Genomic DNA, 21,939 nt, shown 5'->3' with positions numbered 1-21,939 from the left:
GATATCAAAAAAGTACTCCAGAGTGTTGTTCAGCATGGGGGTGAGTAGAAAATGAAGGCTAATCATGTTTTGGGTGTACTATTCCTTTAAACTCAGAACCTCAGGATACCAAGCTCTACGCACCTAACCACTAGGCCACCACTCTCCACAGGTAACCCACCTGTGTGGAGTCATGCTCCCATGGAGAGGTTGTTTTGGTTTCTCCAATATAAAGATGAGAGCATTCCTCAATGCACTGAACTGCATTCACCACTCACCGCTCATCTTAGGTTTGGGGGTTTTGTCTTTAGGATGCACTAGCTTCTTTCTAAGATTCTTGTTTGGTTTGAAATGTGCTGGGAATTTGTTTTTGGAGAAAATCCTCTTGAGTTTTTTTTTTAGACTCGAGCAACATATGGGATGGCAATGTTTTTAATCTTCTCACCTTTATGTTCTGCTGCGGGTGTTGCAGGCCAACAACGACCTCAACGACTCCCCATTACTAAGGGGAAGAACGTTTTTTTTTTTGTCAGTTCAATTTGCATGTTCTCTAAGCCATAACAAAGGCCTTTGTTTGGGCCGCTCTATAAGCCGGGAACTCATCGATACTCCAGGAAGCTTGTTCAATTCGAATTGAAAAAGCTTCCCAGATGGGAAGTCAAACGTCTTCAAATTTGGAAACCAAGTCCAGTGTGTTTTTTTTTTTTTTTCTTTTTTTGGAATGACAATGACCTGGATGACTGAGAAAATTCACCAGCACAATTTTGTTTTAAAACATAATCGAAGCTACATATGACTCAATAAGAGTGATCGTTTTATATTTATTTTTGTAGGTATTAACAGTAATCATGTGTCAAATATATCTCAGTTGTGTACTTACGTTTTTCTTTGTATTTATACAGGATTTCATCCACTGTTCATCCAACTACTACTACAGACAACAGGTATTACTGTAGCTTATTTGATAACCATTTTTATGCAAATTTCTCAAACTTAAAAACCCTGGTTATGCAAATCATGATGAATCACATAAACATTGATGATTTGGGAAAAAAATTACTTTGTAAGACTTTTGTTATCCTGCAAACCTAAAATGTTTGTGTGTGGAAAACTTAAAAAAAAAATTGCTTACAATCATTACTTAATATAAAATTTTACTCAATAAAAAAGAAAGACTGGATAAGTAAAGGGAATTTGTTTTAAATGCTGCAACAAATGTTTTTTTAAACTACTCCATCTCTACTTTGTTTTATTTTTTTGCAGAAACTCATCTACCATCATTCCAGCTACGACAGACGACAGGTATTCCCTAATTCAATAACCATATATTAGTCAAAGCCTTTTATGAAGTGTGTTTTTAAGTAATCTTCATATTTTTTCAGTAGTTTAAGTATATTTTTTATTGCTCTTTCATGTCATAGCTAATTACTTTCTTGGTTCGCTTAGTTTGTCATCCATTTCATAGTCATTCTAAAAAAGTCAAAAAAACAAAACAACTGGACTTTGTTTTCCAAGTTTGAAGACATTTCGCTTCTCATCCAGAAAGCTTTCTCAATTTAAAATGTCTGGAGTGACGTTGATTTCCCGGCTTATAGAGGGGCACAAACAAAAGCCTTGTTATGCCTTAGAAAACATGCAAATTGAAACAAAAAATAAGGTCCACCCCTTATTAATTGGGAGTCGTTGAGGTCTTTGTGAGCTTGGCTGACCAAATGAGATGTAGGCTACAATTATGCAGCACCCGGAGAGCAGTGTGTGTTTAAGGGTCTTGCTCAGAGACCCACAGTGGCAGTCTGTGGAAGTGTAGCTTGAATTCAGAACCTCAGGATTCCAAGCTCTATGCACTAACAACTAGGCCACCACTCCCCACAGGTAACCCACCTGTGTTGAGTCATGCACCTGTAGAGAGGTTGTTTGGTTTCTCCAATATAAAGATGAGAGCATTCCTCAATGCACTGAAATGCATTCACCACTCACCGCTCATCTTAGGTTTGGGGGTTTTGTCTTTAGGATGCACTAGCTTCTGTCTAAGATTCTTGTTTGGTTTGAAATGTGCTGGGAATTCGTTTTTGGAGAAAATCCTCTTTAGTTTCTTAGAGAGTCCAGTCACATAAGTGATAGCGATGTTTTTAATCTTCTCACCTTTATGTTCTGCTGTGGGAGTTGCAGGCCAACAATGACCTCAAAGACTCCCCATTACTAAGGGGAGGAACGTTTTTTTCGGTTCAATTTGCATGTTCTCTAAGCCATAACAAGGCCTTTGTTTGGGCCGCTCTATAAGCCGGGAACTCATCAATAATCCAGATGGGAAGTGAAAGGTCTTCAAACTTGGAAACAAAGTCCAGTGTATTTTTTTCTTTTTGTTTGGAATGACTATGACCTGGATGACTGAGAACATTCACAAGCACAACTGGTGCTACAAAGGTAAAAGTGAAAACCCACAAAGACCAATACTGACTTAAACTTAATACATACATGTGAATGATGTTCCAGCCTTTCCTGTTCCTCCTTTTGTTTTTGCAATTCCTTTTTTTAAATAACCACACATTTTGCAGAAACCACAGTGGTGCTAAAGCTATTCCACAGGATAACTTCAGCATGCTGATTCAGCAGAGGATGATATTTCAGCAAAGAATATTGGCATTTTTTTGTCATCATAAAATATTTTCCACAAGCTAGGTACATTATAAAAGTTTGTGTATTCCTGGATAACTGAGCACAATCAGCTAGAGGTTTTAATTAAGTGTCTTGCTTCATTTAGAGCATGTTTGACAATATTTTATCAATGTTATGCATAGTTCTCTTTAAAACCAGAGCAGTCTTTGGATCACTGTTGCCAGATAACAAATATAGCTGTTTTTTAAGACATACTTTTACTGAATAACTTGCTTTAGGAACATATTGTGCAGTTGTATTAATCTTTATAACTGTTCATATTTCCTACAACATTTTAAAAGTACACACTTTGAAAGCAGATTCTGTAACATCTATTCATTGCTGTTGACTCAAGTGATTTGATCAGAACCAAATTCTTCCAAAATAGGTTTCTTTCCAGTTTCAAACTTGCTTTCATCTGGTCGTTTATCAGCAGCAGAATTGGAATCTGTAAAAATATGCTATTATTTAGATGGTACTAAAGAGTTTGAGCAAGTCTTACTGCCTGTATGGAGACTAAGGTGGTCTAGCCATATATAACCCAGCTGCACATCTTAGTCGACATGAAAAATGTGAGAGAAAACATTCCTGAACATATCAGAACCTTCTTACCCTCTTAAATGTACCATTTAACAGATTAGGTTGATAAACTTTTCTCAAATTGTTTTTTTTTCTTCCAGCATATTTTCTTTCAGTCCTGGTATGGTGGCCTCTCCAATCCTCCCAGTGCTGCTGACATTGACGCTCCTTCTATCATAATGTATATCTCCCATATATTTATATATACCATATACTATGTAATTTTCTGTCTCTGCATAGGCATCTCAGGTGTGCATAAACCTTTTTAATGACAGTGGTGTTCTACAGTCAACAGCTTGTTCTGAAAAAGTGTTTTTATTGTGAAGCAGACGGGGGAGCTTTAATAAATTTAGCATTCTGTATTCATTTGTTGCCTTTATCATACCATAATCTGGTGATGGGACTTTAATTTCATTCAACATATATATGCAGATTATTGATTATTTGTTTTACTTTGCAGTAATTTTCAGAAAATGTGTTCATTGTACACAGCAGACTGGGGAGCTGTACATTATTTTAAGAAATTAGCATTATGTCTAAACTAGGGACTTTTGTTATATGCTATTTGTTGATGGAACTTTACTTTAATGATATATATATTTTCAGATAATCGATCATTTGATTTAGCAAATAAATATCAAAGAATAAGAAATAAAAATATACTAAAATGACTTACATTGATTCACTGTTTAATTGCATTTAATTCAATCTAATATTTTATTTAAAATTACATACAATATATTATTTATTTGTGTTTAAAAGGGCTAAATGCAGCAGTGGCAGCTCCAGTCTATGAAACAAGGGAGGTTCAGTGATATCATTGAAATCCGAAAGTCACTTTTTGCATTAACAAATCTTGAAACACATGAAACACATTTCTAAAACAGGTGAAAATAGCTGTTGTGAAGCACTCTGACATAATAAACTCCAGAAGGCACAGCAAGAGTTCAGCACAAGAAGACTGTTCCGGCTTACTGACAAATTTCCTCCCTCATCACTCTCGAGGAAAACCTCCCCTTTGCATGCCACTATTATTCAAAAAGTGTGTTCTGCAATTCAGCATTGCCAATCAGCATTGAGTAGCAAGCTTCACTGCCCACCGCTATCCTGCTCCAGAGACCCCATAAGATTTTTAACCTCACTGAAAATGACGGATTTTTTGTGTGTTACCCAATTATGGGCCCTATTTTCTGTCTGTTTCCTTCAAATGGGGAGTGGCAGCCTAGTTGTTAGGGCATAGAGCTTGGAGTCCTGAGTGTCTGAGTTCTGTGTCTTTCCTGGACGGAGTCACCTTTGGAGCTAGTAAACAGTTACCTGCTTCTGTCTCCTTGAACCCGACTCAGCCTCTGTAGAAGGCAGCTCACACTGAGCCTGGTTCTGCTGGAGATTTGCTCCTGGTTAAAGGGAGTTTTTCCTCTGCATTCTAGTTGCATGCATGCTTGATCGGAGGGGTTACTGAGGGGTCAACAACAAAATGCAATTGAAAGTCGTCGCTGCAAGCTCATCCAGGAAGAGCATGTCTTGCAAGGTAATGACCAAATGCAATCAGCTGGTATTTCTATAAACCAATCTGACAGTATTGTCATTGTAAAGTGCCTTGAGATGGCATGTGTTGTGAATTGGCACTACTGAATTCAATAAATTTCATTTATAAAGCACCAATTCATAACAAATGTCATTTTAAGGCAATTTACAGAGACAACTAAGATCATACAGTCAGGCTGGTTCAAAGTTTTCTGTCTAAGGAAACCAAGCTGATTGCATCGATTTATTGCATCAAAAGCGATCCCTCACACTACCCCTCCTCCCCTGCTAGAATGTCTGGGTAATTTTTATGTATGTCTGGGCGCTATATAAATAAACTAAACTGAATTGAAAGGCATAAAATAAAAACAAAGATGTCAACATTAAATAGATAGAAAGTTACTTTATTGAATATATAAGCTCTATTTTAAATTTGGAAACAGCTTTAAAGTTATTCTTCCTTAAATATTTCTGCAGGGAATAAACTTAAACTGCTGCAACTTAAACGGTTCTCTCCATAAATTGTGATCCATTTCTCATAAATATAAATTTTATTTTCAGGAGCTATAATGTTTTAAAGTTGCCTCAATATAATTTTCTTCGGTTTTTCAAAAAGTTTTCTTTCAGCCTCTGCTGCTCTTACTTTAAAATCCATTCAGAAAGGCAGGAGAACTGGGGAATCAGGGCACTTGAGGGACTTACAAGAAACTCTAGCACTCTGTAGGGAAATTAGAGCACAGTTAGGAGAAATCAAGCATTTGATATGTACATTTTTTAACAAACAGCATTTACAATAATATCTCCCTTCCATAATATAAGAAGCCTTATGGGGGGAAAAAAGTGATAAAGAATAGGGCCAAGTGGGCACAGAGCATGTAAAAACTGATTGAAGAGATGTCAAGTTCCAAAGTTTTGTTTTACATTCTTTTTCTTTGATTTTCCTAAAACAAATTAATGCATGAGGCATATAGTTAATTTCTGAATCCTGTCCTTTATTTTACATTCAGCCGAAACTTGTCTGCCTGTTTAATTTTTTTTTTTTTACAGGACAGTTTGTGTGGAGTCATTGGCGTTGTTTGTGTTTGGCTTCTGCTCTGAATTTACTGGACTCACTGCTGCCTGTCCGGCTCGGCTGGTGTTTTCACCCATCCCAGTTGGTTGTTGGTCTAGTTGGCTCACACTAGTTGGTGGGGGTGAAACCACCACCCTCTCAATTGGCTCGCTGGCTATTCTGTCCGTCACTATGAGGTAATTTGGCTCTGGCTGGAGAGCGCTGGAGCGGCGCTGCAGTGCATGTTGGGTACATGAAAAAGAGCGCTGCCTAGGGGCTGGCTGCGGAGAGAGGAAATGAGGTGTAGTGGCTCGAGGGTTCTCGTGATGTCTGTCACGATCTTCGTCTTCTGAGGTCACCTCTTGTAAGGTACTTATTGGTCGAGGGGAACGACCCATAACCCTCGGAGGAACAAGTGCCGTTGCTGATTGGTTGAGCTGTGGCCTCCAGCTCTGTGGAGATGGGTACTGCATCCGTCCCATTGACCAGTCCCTAGCAACAAAGAAATGTCATAATTACAAGAAACCAATTATATATCAGGCCCAATAATTATTGTAGACATCAAAAAACTATTATTAACAACTTAGATTGAGGGATTGTTTGTATATATATTTTATTTACAAGTAAGCCCAAAAGCATAGAAAGAAAATTTAGCTATTATAAAGTGGAATTATTGTTCCTGAATTAATGCATACTTCATGTTAAAAATAAATAAATGTGTTTGGGCACCAATTTTAAAGCATTAAACATCTTATTATTTTCACTTATTAGCCATAAGCTTAATTAATGCTCTTCAATTCATCCATATTCTCCTGCTTAATCCTTGTCAGGATCACAGTAGGACCGGAGCCCATCTCCAGCAGTTTATGAGCTAGGGGCGGGATACACCCTGGACAGGTCACCAGTATGTCGCAGGGCAACACAGAGACACACAACCATGCACACACACTCACGCTTAAGGAAAATTTAGAGAAGCCAATTGACCTAACAGTCAGGTTTCTGGACTGTGGGAGGAAGCTTCCCAGAACCTTCTTGATGCAAGGCATTTGATAAAAATAAAGATTAGCAGACTGATTACAAAGAAATGCATTCCTCTCTTATCTCCCCTGAAACCCTCCCTTCTAGTCTCCTATCCATGTCTTACTGCAGCTTCTCCATTCACCTAGCTAGGGCTTGCTGTTGAGTTCATGGCATTTGACAGACTTTGAGTGACAGCATGGAAAGACGAAGTGAAGGCTCTGGGAAGCCTGCTGGATAAATAGAGAGAGCACTGGGCTGTAAACTAAGTAAGAAGCCCAACAACGATGTTTAATGATAATGATAATTCTTTATATTTCGCTAATCTTTATTTAAAAATCACTCAAGTACAAACCAACTTAAGGGTTGAAGAGTTCCATCAATTAAATATGGGAACAAACATTACTAGTAGAAACCAAAGATGAAACCCTTTTTTTTTCTAAGTCAAACTCCTGTCCATAATCATAAACAATATTGCTAGATGTAAAGAGACACAAAGTCCGAGGAAGAATTAGACGTTGTTTGCTGAAAATCTGGACCTAACTCTTTGCATATGAAGTGACCAGGTAGCCCATCAGAGTGATCACAGCATTCTCCGTGGACTGCCTCAAACTATTTTCTGGTGATAACGTTTCATAGTTATTCATCAAATACTATTAATAATTAGTCTATATGATAACTATGTAGTTTCTGAATGATTCAGATTTATTAAGCTTACTGTACCTCTCAGGGGTTGAAGCCATGTCTCGATGGGCTATCATCCCAGAGAATGAGGCGCTTCTTCCAGGGAGACCCTGAGTACTGACCCATGGTGAGTACATCAGAGCGCGCTCCTCCCACATGACATCATTGTCTGTATTAACAGGAAGAGGCCCTCTCTGGATCTGGTGAGCCAGTAGGAGCTCCAGAACCTGATGATGCATTGCCTCTCTGGCTACATCAATCGGACGACGCCCTCTGCGGTCATGCAGCTCCAGGTTGGCACCATGAAGCAGGAGAAGCCTGGTAGTGTCGTAACAGCCATGAAGGGAGGACAGGAAAAGCGGTGTTTCACCCTAACAAAAATAATGGTGCATCCAATTTTAATCATGAATTTAAATACCTCTTTCTATTTACATACATCCTTCATACAGTGCCTTCCAAAAATATTTAAAACCTTGAACGTTCATATACTTTGTCATGTTAAAGCCAGAAGCCTCTACCTGCCTTATTGGATTTTTGGAACACACTATAACGAGGTAGGGCATTGTTGTGAAATAAAAAGAGATTGATGTCTGCAAAATTTTTATAGGAGCTGCTTGTCTAGAGCTTGAATATTTAGTCTTTTTTAGGTAAGCACTTAAAGGCAGCGCTATTAGGAAAGCGCCTGGGACCTGGGAAGCCAGGTAACTGGTGGGAAGCCATAAGAATGCACTGTTCTGCTGAATGGCAGCGTTCTCTGGCATGCAAGGTCTCAGTCAATCCTGAGACCTTGAGACCTGAGATCCTGAGACAATCCTGATGAACGGTTGCACTGAAACTGAAATTTCAATTACAATGTAAATTGTAGTTGACAATAAAAAGTTTTGATTGATTGATTGATTTGATTGATAACTCAAGCCTGGTCAGTTTGGAGAATTTTTATGAACATTTTTTTTTTTTTTTATCTTGGCACAGATCCAGGGTATGGGTATTAGCTTTAAGTGGGATATTCTAACCTTTTCAGATGCTTTAATATATGAATCAAATGGCTTATTTACCCGATACAACTTTTTCATTTCTGATACAAAACAGATATTGCAGCTTTGAGAATTCAATTCAAAGATAGGTGTATTGATCAAATACGATATAAGCAGTAAAAACATGCTTTTATTCCTTATTTTGTACTGTAGAATGTTAAGAAAAGCCTTGATCAACTGATATTACTTAAACAGACAACATTAGTTAACAACAAGTATGAGAACACCTAACCCATGTATTATTAACCAATGAATTACAGAAACTTTAAACAAAAGCAGAGTTTTTTTCTATTAGTATGACAGTATGTTAGATTTTAGATCCAGGCCTTTTTGGCTAATATCGGACCTATATCCAATATTAATATCAGATGGGAAACCCATAATTACCTCCTCAGAATGCAGTAAATATTTCTGGTGTCCAGCTAATGGCCTGATTATTTGAATGAGGTTTGTTGAAGCAGAGAAACATCTGAATGGTTCAGAACACCGGATCTGGCGGACCAGAAATGATAAATCCTAAACCAAACTATTCCATTGTAGCTCTTAGTTTTAGGCTTGGTGATCGTAGAGGTTGAATCACCAACAAGTCTTTTGGAGCCCCTAATGCTTTGGGGGGTTTTCTGGTGTTTTCCTGTATTTAGAACCATTTTCCTATCAATCCCAATCATATTCCTTCGCCTTTCTGAAGAAGGGCATACCTTCAGCGTAATGCTGCCCCTAGCTTGTTTGATAGCAGGGATTGTGTATTCAGGGAAACATGCAGCTATAGTTTTCCTCCACCACTGGGGTTTAGTACGCTGGCCAAACCTTTTAGATGTATTCTGATCAGATCAGAGTATCTTTTCTTACATGTTTCTGTATTCACTACATACATGCCTACTGGTGAATTGTCAACTGCACTTTCAATGGCTTTCAAAATTCACCCTCGTTAGTCCTTCATGAAAGCCAGAAGACGAATAGTTGTTCAACTATAGGAAGACGTTCTCCCACCTAAGCTTTGGATTTCATGCATTCTCTAAGGTGGATGGTTTAGGTGGATGGTTTTGCCATACTCTTTCCATTGTGTAACTTTCTTAAACTTTCCTATCCTTGATCTGTATGTTGTTATTCTAGGTCTACATAATGGTATTCATTAATATTATTTACCTGATCTCTAAAGCTCAAAGTCTGCCCAGAAAAAAAGGCTCCAAAAGAAACACATACCAGCCAGATTACAGTTTGCAGTTTCACACAGGGACAAATATATTAATTTTAGTAGACATTTCTTGTGCTCTGACAAAAATAGAATTGAACTGTTTAGTCAAAATGTTCAAGGAAGAAGCGTAGGACTTTCAAACCTAAGAACATCATCAAGCCTGAGCTGTAAAATATAATGGCAGCATCACAATATGGTGTTGTGGGTTTTAATTTCTCTGCTACGTTTCTGCTGGCACAAAACAAATCCCCTCAAACTACATTGAAGTTTTTATTGTAACATGACAAAATATATGAATGTTTATCAATGTTTTTTTTTTCTGGAGTAATGTTTGGATAATACAGCTTAGACGATTACCTTGTTGTCTTGTAGGTCCACAGCAGCCCCATAGCGAATAAGGGTCCTTGCTAGAGAGAGGTGATTTACTGAGCATGCCCAGTGTAGGGCTGATCTCCCTGAGAGACAGTGTGAGTGGAAGGGATGTGAGGGAGTAGGTCAGCCAGTGAACAACCATTACACAACAGTTGAGTCCAGATGGTAAGGAGATAGAGGATGAAAATGGAGGGACATCTATAATTAAGAGAAGAATGAGGTAAAGGGCCAGGAGGACACGAGGTTGAAGAAAAGGACAGAATTCGGCCCAAGGAGGAACTGAAGCAAAAAGAAGGAGGAGCCACAAAGTTAATATATCTATTGACCTAAATATATTAACTTTGCTCTGAGTCAGAAGAAGAGAGAAGGGGAGCTGGATAATGACAGACAGGAGTGATAGAAGGGACACAAAAACAGGATGTGAGAGAGACGGAGTAAGTCACGAGTTACTCGACCCTCTCAACGTCAGAAAAAGATGAATATGAGCTACATAAGTTCAACATAATTTTCTGAGGGTTGGGGGCTGAGGCACATGTTCAGGTACCACACCATTACAGGAAACATTACCAGTATGATCTGTGTTGTTTACTGGAACTCCAGCTTGCAGCAGCTCCAGAACCACCCTGTCCAGTCCACTACGCACAGCTCGGATCAGAACCACAGACCCATCTGGACCACACCATTCTGCTGACTGCCAACAAACGTCACTAGGGTGAGCATCAGAACACTTCGGCAGCACACATTTTTAATTTGGCTTTTAATTATAAGGTAAACTAATATAACTGACCTGCTGTGGAGGACTGAGCAAAGGAGGTGGCATGGCATTTCTTTCCCATCCTCTAGGTGGAGCTGAGAGTTCAGAATGAGCACATATATTATGTATATCCTCAAATGCACCAAAGCACACAAAGGACAAGTAGTATAATCATACTGGACTTTGTTTCCACGTTTGAAGACGTTTTGCTTCCCATCCAGGAAGCTTTTTCAATCCAAAATGTCAGGAATAGCATTGAGTTCAAGGTTTTATATAGTAGCCCAACAACGCCTTGTTTTTGTTTTGAAAACACGCAAATTGGAACAGACAAAGGGGTCCACCCGTTTGGAATAAGGGTCGTTTGGCTTCTTTTGTTAGCAGTGGTGCCAAAAGTACACACTTTTGTTACTTAAGTAGAAGTACAGATACTGCAGTTTAAAAACACTCGGTAAAAGATGAAGTATCAACTTGATCTCTATACTCAAGTAAAAGTGAAAAAGTATGTGCTCCAAAAACTACTTAAAGTATAAAGTAACCTTTTTTAAAAAAAAAAAGAAAAACAGCCAGATGACACTATATGAATTGAAAGCTCAATTTTTCAACTATTTCGGAAAATTCTTTGAGATAGGGCCAAGGATGAGGGAGGTCTTGTTGGTCTCCATCTTCAGATATGCTCTCGCCTGTGTCCGACCTTTCAGACATTTTGACATCCGACATTGTAGCATGGCATAGACAATTCACGTTTGCAGTTTGAAGAACACTTGCTTGCTTCTGATGATTGCCTTTGGCGTCAGCACAAATATGACGAATAGCTAACCAATGAGTGTTTGCGTTATATGACTCCTCCAATTACACAAGTTTTTTCCCTAGATGTGGGTGGCTCCAATGATCTGCATTGGATGGCGCACAGGACGTGAAATAATTATTTATAAACATAAAACCAAAGCCAAGAGCAATAACGTTTGTTTTACAAATGTAAGGAATAGAAATTACAGATACTTATGTGAAAATGTAATGAGTAGAAGTCAGAAGTACGAAGAAAAATAAGTAATGGAGTAAAGTATAGAAAGCTAAAAAGTGTACTTAAGTACAGTAACGAAGTATTTGTACGTCGTTACTTGACACCTCTGTTTGTTAGACTGTAATATCCCATACCCATCTTAGTGTCTGAAAGGTCGGTCGTTAAAGCGAATTGTTGGCCTGGCTGAATAGACAAGGTCCTCCACTCTCCTGTACAGGGGGTGGGGCTGCGATGATAACGGGAAGGGATTAACTAAATTGCTGGATTGTAGGTTTTTTTAAAGCTGGAACCTGAGTCCAGCCCCCTCTGTTTAAGGTTGTCTTTTCTTTCTTAACATAGATGGCTTCCTTCAAGCCCCTCTCAAACCACCTATTTTCTTTATCCAAAATATGAACATTCTGGTCCTCAAAAGAATTTCCTTTGTCCATAAGTTGTATGCAGTTCAATGCACAAGACTCTGCGGTACATCTACACCTTATGGATGCATGATATAACTGGTTATAATGGTCGTAATTTGGTTTGCAGTTGAAATAATGAAATAATCCTAAAGCACTACATCTACTGACTGTAGACTTTCCCAAGAAGTTGGATAAACAAAGTATAGAATTTCTCGGCATGCATCATGTCCTACATTGATTTAAGAAAAACGGCTACTATTTGATGGTAGGCATGAAAAAAACATAGGTATTAGTAGTAGTGTGAATTTGTAGGTGTGTCAGACAAATTACATTGTATTGGCCTGCGAGTCTGAACAGTTCCTGTCCGAAAGTGTCTCTGGTCTGAGCTCCTGTGGTCACAGATTGAAGGGTCCTCCTGTCGCTTGGAGCATCTCATGCTGATGTCCTCCATTGAGCTTTGGGTAAAGTCTGTATCACTTCCTGGCTCTTGGTCCTTTTTCAGAGGCCTGGAAACCGTAACATTTAATTGTTAAAAATGTCCCAACATACCCAGCTACTACTTGTCATTTTTTTCTTTTGTCCCACATCTTTTTATTCATAAGTGCCCACAGATGCGATAAAAGTAAAGTGCTGCTGTGTTCATTTTTGTAAATATAAACACCTATTCATTGTATTCCAATGGTAAATTAGTGCAAAAGAAATGGTAAAAATTCATAATGGTTCTCAAATCTAAAAGATTTGAGAACCATTATTATTTTTTCAGTTACAATCTTTTTAATCAAACATTTAGATCTATTTTCCTTGATAATTGGAGGTACCGTTTTGCCACCTTAAAGTTTTACTCCTCTCATACAGTATGTTGGGCCCTCTCTTATTCCATACGGATTGCAAAACAGGTCCCAGGTCTGCAAGCATTGGAAAACATTTTACTCGCCTGCTCAGAAGAAAAGCAGCAAACTCTACAAGGCCTCTCTGCCCCTTTGCTTCCTTAAGTCAACCCCCAGCTAGGAAGTTTGACTGATGTTCACCCATGTATTGTTTTTTTCTTTTTTGCTTGGTTTATTGGTTTAAATGTGAGAAATATAAGACAGAGAAGAAGCCATTTCGCTTCTAGCATTTGACACATGTCAGGTTTTTCGGGTCGACATTGGCATCAAAAACATATTTGGACCCATCAAAGTTGATCGAACAAATATTTATACATTATAGTGTTGTTAGTAAAATCAGTACCTAACTATGAATATCCTGCACCACTCTAGATGTTCTGTGGTTGTATTATTGTTTTTTGTAAAAATTGTATTGCTTCGATTAACATTTTTGTAGCTTTGACCTTTACAGGAGACGGCTTTTAGTTTAACTCTTGGCAGGTAAGCGCTTCACTTGAAGTCATCGGCTCTCATTCCAATCTTTAATAGTTCTGTTTGCTTGGCTTCTGCCAATGGTTTGCTAACCCAAACCAAAGATCAGCATCAGTAACTCTTTAACTTATATTTCACGAAAAGCAGCAACCTCCATGTAGCTTATGAGCTGTTGGCATTGTTAAATAAATATTTATATATTTTGGATTTGTCAGAATTGATTGGTGAATGTATCTTTTTTTTTAAAACTTTATTGCTTAAACAACAGGTATGTACCTTTGACCTTCAAGCAAAACAACAACACTAAGATGTGCTTATACACATATAGACAAGTTTATATTTCTAACCAAATGAAGACTTAATATTCACTTCCATTCTTTTTAGTTATTGTGTTTATACCAATCCCTGACATTTAAGCTAACAATTATCTGTATATTCCAAACCCTAAGAGTGATCTTACATTAATTGACACTATACCTCTACACTAACAACCTGTCATTAAAAATGGGGGTCCACTACATTATGACCGGCCTTTGGCTCCCAATAGGCTATAATTTATATTTGTGTGTGTGTGTAGTATTTTTGACATTTCAAATACTAGTTGTTTGCATTTACAAAGATTAAAAAACAGCTTATTTTTTTAGTTGCATGACTCATTCAGAAAAGAAATTAGAATCTAGAGGTGCAGCGTAACTTACCTCATTCGAATGGCATCCTCTCCTAGTGGCTCCCTCCTCTTCTTTTTCTCTGCTTCCTTGGCCTTCTTTTTCTTCCTAAGGCTGATTTTATCTTTCTCTCTGCTAGATCGGACTCTTTGCTCTTGGTGTGGTGTGTGTTGCATCCAGGCCTTGGATTTGTTGGCCTCATCATCATTAGCAACTTTATGCCGATGTCTTACCCTAACACTGCCATTGTTCTCGGATCGCTGCGACCTCATCCTCCTCATTATGAAGAACACCAGCAGTGGAAGAAGGATCAGAAGGACAACTGCTATGACAGCTACTGCCCAAATCCAAACTGGAGTTTTCTCTATGAATGATACAATAAAAGTAAAAACATTTAAGGCACTGTTTAAAAAACAACAACTTGTAAATAAAAGTAGGTTTAGTTTTTAAAGTAATTTCACCTTTCATTGATTAGTTTTAGCCTAAAAAAAATGTATCCCATAAAAAAAAAAATCCCATCAAGACTTGTTAAGAAACCTGAACAAAAAAAATACGTATACAGCTTAGTACCCCTAGTTTGGAGAAATAAAAAAATACACTTTTTGCGACAAATTATTTTTCTTTAAATTTAGACACAGTTTATAGTAATACAGCTAAAAACTGTATTACTGCGAACAGAAAGCTGATTTTTAGTGTTTTGCTTGGCTAAATTCTAAAACTGGAAGTACTGTATGTGGAACGCCTATGTAGGTGACAGGATAGAAGAGCCTACCTTTAACATCCATTTGTTCCTCTCTGCTTCCTATTTCCTCTTGGACACCTCTGATACCAATAATGGCCTTCAGCTCTGGCAGGGCTGGGAATGTGGAGGGCTTCAGCATTATCACAGCATTTAGGAAACTGGCGGCTTCGGTAGCAGAGGGGAAACAGGTAGAAGGTGACCTTGAGCAAGGCCTGTTGTCAACTTGTAGAAAAAGGAGGGAACTAACAAAGAGACAGAAGAAATAAGGTAGAAAAGAGTAAGTACAGTTTGTAGTCTGTATAAATCTGTCTTAACTTTACTCGTCTTAATGAAAATCCCTAAGACTCTGTCATTGCCAATATTTATTTTTTTACTGTATATTTGCTCTCTTTTTCCTTATTTCCATGTATAATAAGTGGTGTACTTCAGTCACCTAGGAGTATCCAAAGGTCTTGTACTTATTTCAGGTATTGATTAAGTTATGATACTACAGGATTTCCTATATGCTTCCATACAGACTAGTACAGGAGACACTTGCTGCCTAAAGCAATTAACATCTATACATATATACAATTTCCCGAAGGGAGTAATCCCAAGGGATTAATAAAGTCAAGTCTAAGTCTCTAAGTCTATCTACATTTAGGGCTAACATACTCTGACTAGAATACATCAAGGCAAGCCTGTTAGTACCTTTCCATGTTGCATGCTAATACAAAAGGATATAAAATAATTTTCTTTAGACATAATAATCAATAATAGTCCTGCACACACACACTCACACTAAGACCCCATATATATATGTGTATCAAATATTAGAACTCACCCATTTGAGTCGGTTTGGGAGGAATGCGTCAGCATGTCAGCCAACTTCTGAGAGTCAATTTCAAACAATTTCATGTTTGCCGCAAGGGAAATGCTTCCCCTGAGTTTTAATGGTGACTGGAGGATGACGCTTAGTGTCCAGAGTAGAGGAGTGACAGAGACGGAGAGATTTTGCTTTGGAATTTTAGTGTGAAGAAGCAGGGTGCCTTTAGCCCACAGAGGGCTCTGCTCACTGAAGCAGTCACTTCCATCCCATCCACAGGCTGCGCTGTTGCAGCCCTGGTCACAAAGAGTGTTGCCGTAATGAGCACGACAATATTCAATGTATCTTGGACTGAGAGATGATGATTGGGGAACAAAGAGATGGAGAGAAAAGGACATATAAGTGACAGAATGAATAGGGTGTTCACCATAACTCTTTAAGACATAATGGCAAAATACTGCAAGGTAATTCACAAAAAATTAAATAAAAAAGCAAGAATGTTTACATTTCAAATAAAAACAGTCCCTGCTTTAAGATATCTATATCAGGTCAAACCTTAATTGAATCAAAACTATCCCTTTCCTTACTCTGTTATCTGATGGTATTTCAATATATTTAGATTGGAAGAAATTTGTTTCTGTATAGCTCTCTCAGTTTCCGAACGCAGGATTTTGATCCAGTTAAAGTCTAGACTTTAACCTGGTTTTTGCAACTACCTGATTTATTTCATTATCAGCAATTCTGTGCAAGATTTCAGGCAAGTGAATTCTTTAATCATTGTCCAGCTTTGATCTTGCATAGGGTTTAAGGACATTCCTTTTCCGAAGCTGCCAAAAGGCCACTGCATTTGACTGTTGTTCTAAAGTGACTGTGTTTGTGATGTTATCCCTTGTTTTCTTTTAAATGCCTAACATCTCCTTTGCTCTAGTTTTTCCAAAGAACATTGTTTTAGAAGTATATACATCATATATCAACTTCAAATGGCACACCTGTATTTTAAAGAGCAATTATTTACAAAACCTTGATTTTACAAAAACATTGTTTTAATAACTGATTAGAACCACAGACTTTCTTTGACCTTGCTTGCTAAGCCTAAAAGAGTATCCTCATTTACTTTTCAAGACTTCAGTAAGTCAAATGTGTTTTTTTTTTTACTTGCAGGGGTCCTGACTCTTTTGACAGTCGAAGCCATCTTGTAGACAACGTGACTCCATGCACTCTCTGTGACATGTCCCATCTCCAAATTTGTCCTTACAACTGGTCTCGCGACACAGGTGCCATGGATCACTAGAAACAGCTGTAAAAATGAATACTGATTAGGATAAATGAAAGGATGATTTGTGAGAAACTTATCAAAGAAGACCTGTAATACATTTCATTTCCTCTCTTTTTTTCTGAAAAGAGCAGGTACATTATTATGTTATTTTTAAGTGTATATTGAATGTTTTGTAATTTTGGAAAAATATAGCCTTGTACTTTTTTTTTTTATTTGAATATAAAATACATGCCAACCATTATGACCTAACATTATGACCACTCGCCTATTCGGTGTATTGTTTACATTTTTGCTAACAAAATAATCCTATCCTGCTGAGGCATGGGTACTTCAAGAATCCTGACAGTGCATTGTGGTATTTGCCACCGTGATGAGGGCCGCAGATTGAAAGGTCTGGCCTTTATGAATTAGACTTGTCTCTCCAGGATCTCCTGAATGTTCTCAATTAGATTTAGGTTATTACCTGGGGAATTTGCAGGCCAAGTCAATGCAACTTGGTTGTTCTCTTCAAACCTTTGCTGAACCAGTATTAAGCCCGGCTTAAAACACTGGTTGCCACTGACTTTATGATCTCCATTCTGAATCTTTTTCCATGTCAACCAGTACATATAGAGAGGCTACTGCAACAAAGGGTGAGCAGATCCCAACTTGCAGATTTTTTTTTCTCTGGGTTTCATGAATTGAAACACTGTCTCACATTTTATTTGGACAAAGCAAAGCCACACTAGAGTTCATGACTCATGACAATTCTGCACAGTATGCCTTTACACCAGATCACATAGGATATTGCAACAAAACATCTGACCACAGTCGGCTTCTTCAGCATTAGAGCTACGGTAGCTCATCTATTGGGTGACCAACTTTAACTCACGGTGTTGGTGTTTAACTTTAACCAATGGGTCACTGGTTCATCAGAGGTACCGATGTATGGCAACCTCCTTGTAAACTGCTTTGGGTCCTTGGACTTAATATAACGCTATATACGTAATTACCGGTAATTTGACTAGAACATACCAACTAGCCTGCAGCATGCATCACCTTTCGACACTTCACTAAAGACTTTGTTGAATATCATTTGAGATAATGACCACCGCAGACTGGAATCACTTCTTGATTAGAGCAGACAACTGGGTTAGATGCCAATTAAGCCTTTTGCAAATGTCCTTAAATCTTTATTGTGATCCATTATTCCAGTGTTTTGCTACAAATTTTAAGGAAAATTACTCATGATGTTCTAATAAATGCCTTAATGAACAATCCTTGGCCTAAAAAAACTCAGATTCATTACTTTCTGGGAAAATGACATTAACCAACCTTGGCGGGAGGTTAGCTTATTTGTGTATTTAACCTGACATTTCAAATTAAAATATTCTTTTATCAGATGGTCGTCTCTCCCCACATATTGTTTCAGACCATCAGCAACTATTTGCCACAATATGGGTCAAGCCAAGCAAGGTGGGTCGCAATACTGCCAGCTAAAGGGGACAGGAAACGGGCCCGACATAAACAGGAAGCTTCCAGAAGGAGCGAATAGCCAAAGGAAACGGAGTGGGCTGGGAACTTGATAAAGTTCGAAGGTCATCACTAAGGCAATGAGGAATGTGATGGAGTTGGACAATGGGCTTGGCAGGTGTTGGTGGGACCATAAAGGGAAAAGAGCCCATTGACAATAGAGCTGAATTTAGATGTGTGCTTCACATTTATGATTCATTTAACAAGCAAAAACTGTTTTTATCAAACAGAGGGAATTAAATACTAGGTCTCTCATTTAGATCCTAATATATATGAAAAGGTATTGAAAGCTGTCACAGATAGTTAATTCAAAACTGTGGCTTAGTCTTCGACAAAAAATTATTAGGAGTTAGTTAAATGAGAATCAATTATTTTAGGCAACAAGTCTAAGTTTCTCAAGATCTTTATTGTAGAGATTACAGCTACAGTGAAAAGTAACTGAGAACAGAGAGTTCTCCCAAAGTTGTAATTTTAAAAATATATATTTAATTAGAAATGTTGCCAAAACTCACCTTGACACACCCAGCTTAGTCCCAGCAGAACAAATGTTCTTAGACCCAGCATGTTCAGATCACGTTCGTCTTTCTGGTTGGGTTTTAAAGTCCTTCTAATCTGACTCCAGTAGCATCATTTAAAGAACAACCCGAGGTCTTGCTGTTCGAACTAAGTAAAGTCACCTAATGTCATCGCCACTGTATCGGCCACCGTGCTGACTCTGTTTGCTCACTCCTTTTTTTGAGACTCCCTGCGGATATCTGGACGACTTCCTGCCACTGTGTGCAGAAGAATAGGAAAGGCGATAACCCCTGTGTGGCTGTGGCTGTGTGTGTGTGTGTCTTTGCAATAATGGGGCTGGAGAATTGTTAAGCAATTCAGTTGTGTGGTTGAATTGAACTAGATTTTTGCATCAATACACATATAAAAATCGTGGACTTGTAAGTTTATGTAAAATAAATCAGGCAAAAGTTTTCAAATGTTACAAATTCAGCAAAACTTGATCTAATTTTGGCAATGGACTGCTTTTTATTGGGAAAGGAATTTATTTACATGCATGTGACTTCTTTTCCGCAGTGCTGACTAAAATTTTGAATTATTTGAATCTTCTCCACATATACAAAGATTTGTGCAACAAGGGATTGATTGATGGTAGAACAGCTGGTAGCCTGGTATTAAATAGTTCAAAAATTAATAGGACATGCTGGTCAAAACTGCCCAATCAGAAAAAAATATTTTCTCTCTGATGAAGTTTTTAAAGGTTTCCACATCAACCCTCCAAAACACAAGCCTTTTAAACAAGTAAGTGATAGACAAAAGTCAAAACTCTACAGCATAGTTTTCTCCAGGAATCAATAAAGTATCCTAATTGTTAATATATATTTTACAGCTTTTTCTGTTTTTAAATAAAGTATATTTGAACCTACACAAAGGAGGTGACTTACAGGCAAATAGAATAAGAGGTTTAAAATAGTGTCAACATTTATAGCCTTTCTACTTCTGTCCCTTTTTAGATGACAGAAGGGGAAACAAGGAAGGAAGCTATCAAAGTTCAAAGGTGTTTTAGGGATCCAGATGACAAAAACAACATTAACAGCCCGACTAGAAGCTTAAAGCAGGTCTTAAAAAAGAACATGTGTCCCATTGATTTTTGATAAATTATTTATCATACCTTTCAGAGACAGTAGTTTAAGAATATATATTTCAAGTACAGTAAGTTCAGAATAGAAGGAACAGAGTAATGCTTCCAACATTGAGACAACATATATCTTTGTGCAAAATTATTCATTTATAGATACAGCACTGCCAACATTTGGATTGTGTCATTTTGCAAATTATTTTTAGTATATCTAATATTCATTCATTTATGTTTAGTCCATCAGCCTTAACAACTGACATCTATCTATAGCTGGAATTCCATACACCAGTGAGTCCTAAAAACATAACAACTGGCAGGAAAAATTAATCTCTTTATCTCTTTTTCCTAGTATTTGTTGGTTGGTTGGAGATGTTAGACGCCATTGAAACATCTTGTCCACAACGTTTATGTCATAAAAAAATAAATAAATAAAAAAAACTGGACAACTTTTAAGAATAGCCAAACTGAGGTATGTCCACTAATTAGCATCATGGGTGTGTCCAATTTTGTAATCAGTCATTGGGTCTATATATGGGGATACAGGTAATCACTGTGCTGTTTAGTGACATGGTTTGTACCACACTCAACTTGGACCAGAGGAAGCAAAGGAAAGAGTTGTCTAAGGAGATTAGGAAGAAGCATTCAGACAGGCATGTTAAAGGTAAAGGCTATGAGACCATCTTCAAGCAGATTGATTTCCAGTTCTGGTTCCACGTCCTGTCTCGGCTACCCTTTTCCACTGAGCTTGCTCTTCTGCACCTGATCATGTCTGCTCCTGCCCGTGACCGCCTGGTCACGCTTCTGGTCTCTGTGTGGCCTCTGAACCTTCCTGGGAGCTCTACGGTGCCTGGAAGCCTGGATCCAATTTACCAATCTGACCCAGGCCGCTTGGCTATGTGGTTCAGAATCAGATACAAATCTGATCTTCTCAAATGCGACCTGTGTCTGAACGGCCAGGTCGAATTCATCCAACCTGAACGTCATTAATACCCGACAAAGGTCACTATTCTGCGTCTTGCTACGCAGAAGCGGCAAGAAAAACAACAACCATGGCAGATGCTGATGAGAGCAGTGTTTATGTTTAAACATATTGAAAAGAATGAGTTTTTTTGGTCGGAAAGGACTGCTGGATTTGTGCCAGCACTACCATCCATGTTTACTTCCGTAAACAGAGAGCACAATGGCCTGTGGCGTCATTGAGTCCTCTACTGCGCATGCGGGACACTTGTGTTGTATGACTGCAGTTCACACAAGAGATCACATACAAGTCTTATGGTAAATGGCATGTACTTATATAGCGCCTTTATTCAAGTTAGGAGACTTGACCAAAGCGTTTTACACTACATTCATTCACCCATCACGCACACACTCACACACTGATGGTGGCAAGCTACATTGTAGCCACAGCTGCCCTGGGGCTCACTGACAGAAGTGGGGCTGCCGTACACTGACCTCTGACCACCATCAGTAGACGATGCAGGTTAAGTGTCTTGCAAGTGTCTTGCAAAAAAAAATTGGATTTCACAAAAATATTGGAATTGAGCATCAAGGCCTGCAGTGTGAACGTAGCCTTTCACTGCTATGCAGATGACACACAGATATACTTACCGCTAAAGAATGTAAACTCCACCTCTCTTCTGTCTCTGTTTTTATGTCTTGAAGATGTGAAGGCCTGGGTGGCCCTA

At 38.3% G+C, this 21,939-nt stretch overlaps 1 protein-coding gene across 1 annotated transcript; it reads right to left on the bottom strand.

The window, feature by feature from the left end:
* Positions 1-4,973: 4,973 nt before the first annotated feature.
* On the bottom strand, positions 4,974-19,339 carry LOC107082954 (neurogenic locus notch homolog protein 1-like). Its single transcript, XM_015371852.1, has 11 exons — positions 19,134-19,339; positions 16,989-17,130; positions 15,852-16,184; positions 15,059-15,270; positions 14,320-14,650; positions 12,594-12,769; positions 10,878-10,939; positions 10,658-10,781; positions 10,076-10,173; positions 7,529-7,860; positions 4,974-6,280 (listed from the first exon to the last, which is right to left on the bottom strand). Exons 1-11 carry the CDS (start codon positions 19,183-19,185, stop codon positions 5,779-5,781), a joined length of 2,364 nt encoding a protein of 787 aa, XP_015227338.1. The 5' UTR covers positions 19,186-19,339; the 3' UTR covers positions 4,974-5,778.
* Between the last annotated feature and the right edge of the window lie 2,600 nt (positions 19,340-21,939).

This window comes from Cyprinodon variegatus, unplaced genomic scaffold (genome assembly GCF_000732505.1).
Source record: "Cyprinodon variegatus isolate N-32 unplaced genomic scaffold, C_variegatus-1.0 Scaffold66, whole genome shotgun sequence".
NCBI classification, from domain to species: domain Eukaryota; kingdom Metazoa; phylum Chordata; class Actinopteri; order Cyprinodontiformes; family Cyprinodontidae; genus Cyprinodon; species Cyprinodon variegatus.
Note: the sequence above shows the minus strand (reverse complement) of the source record. Positions and strands in the feature narration are given on the sequence as shown.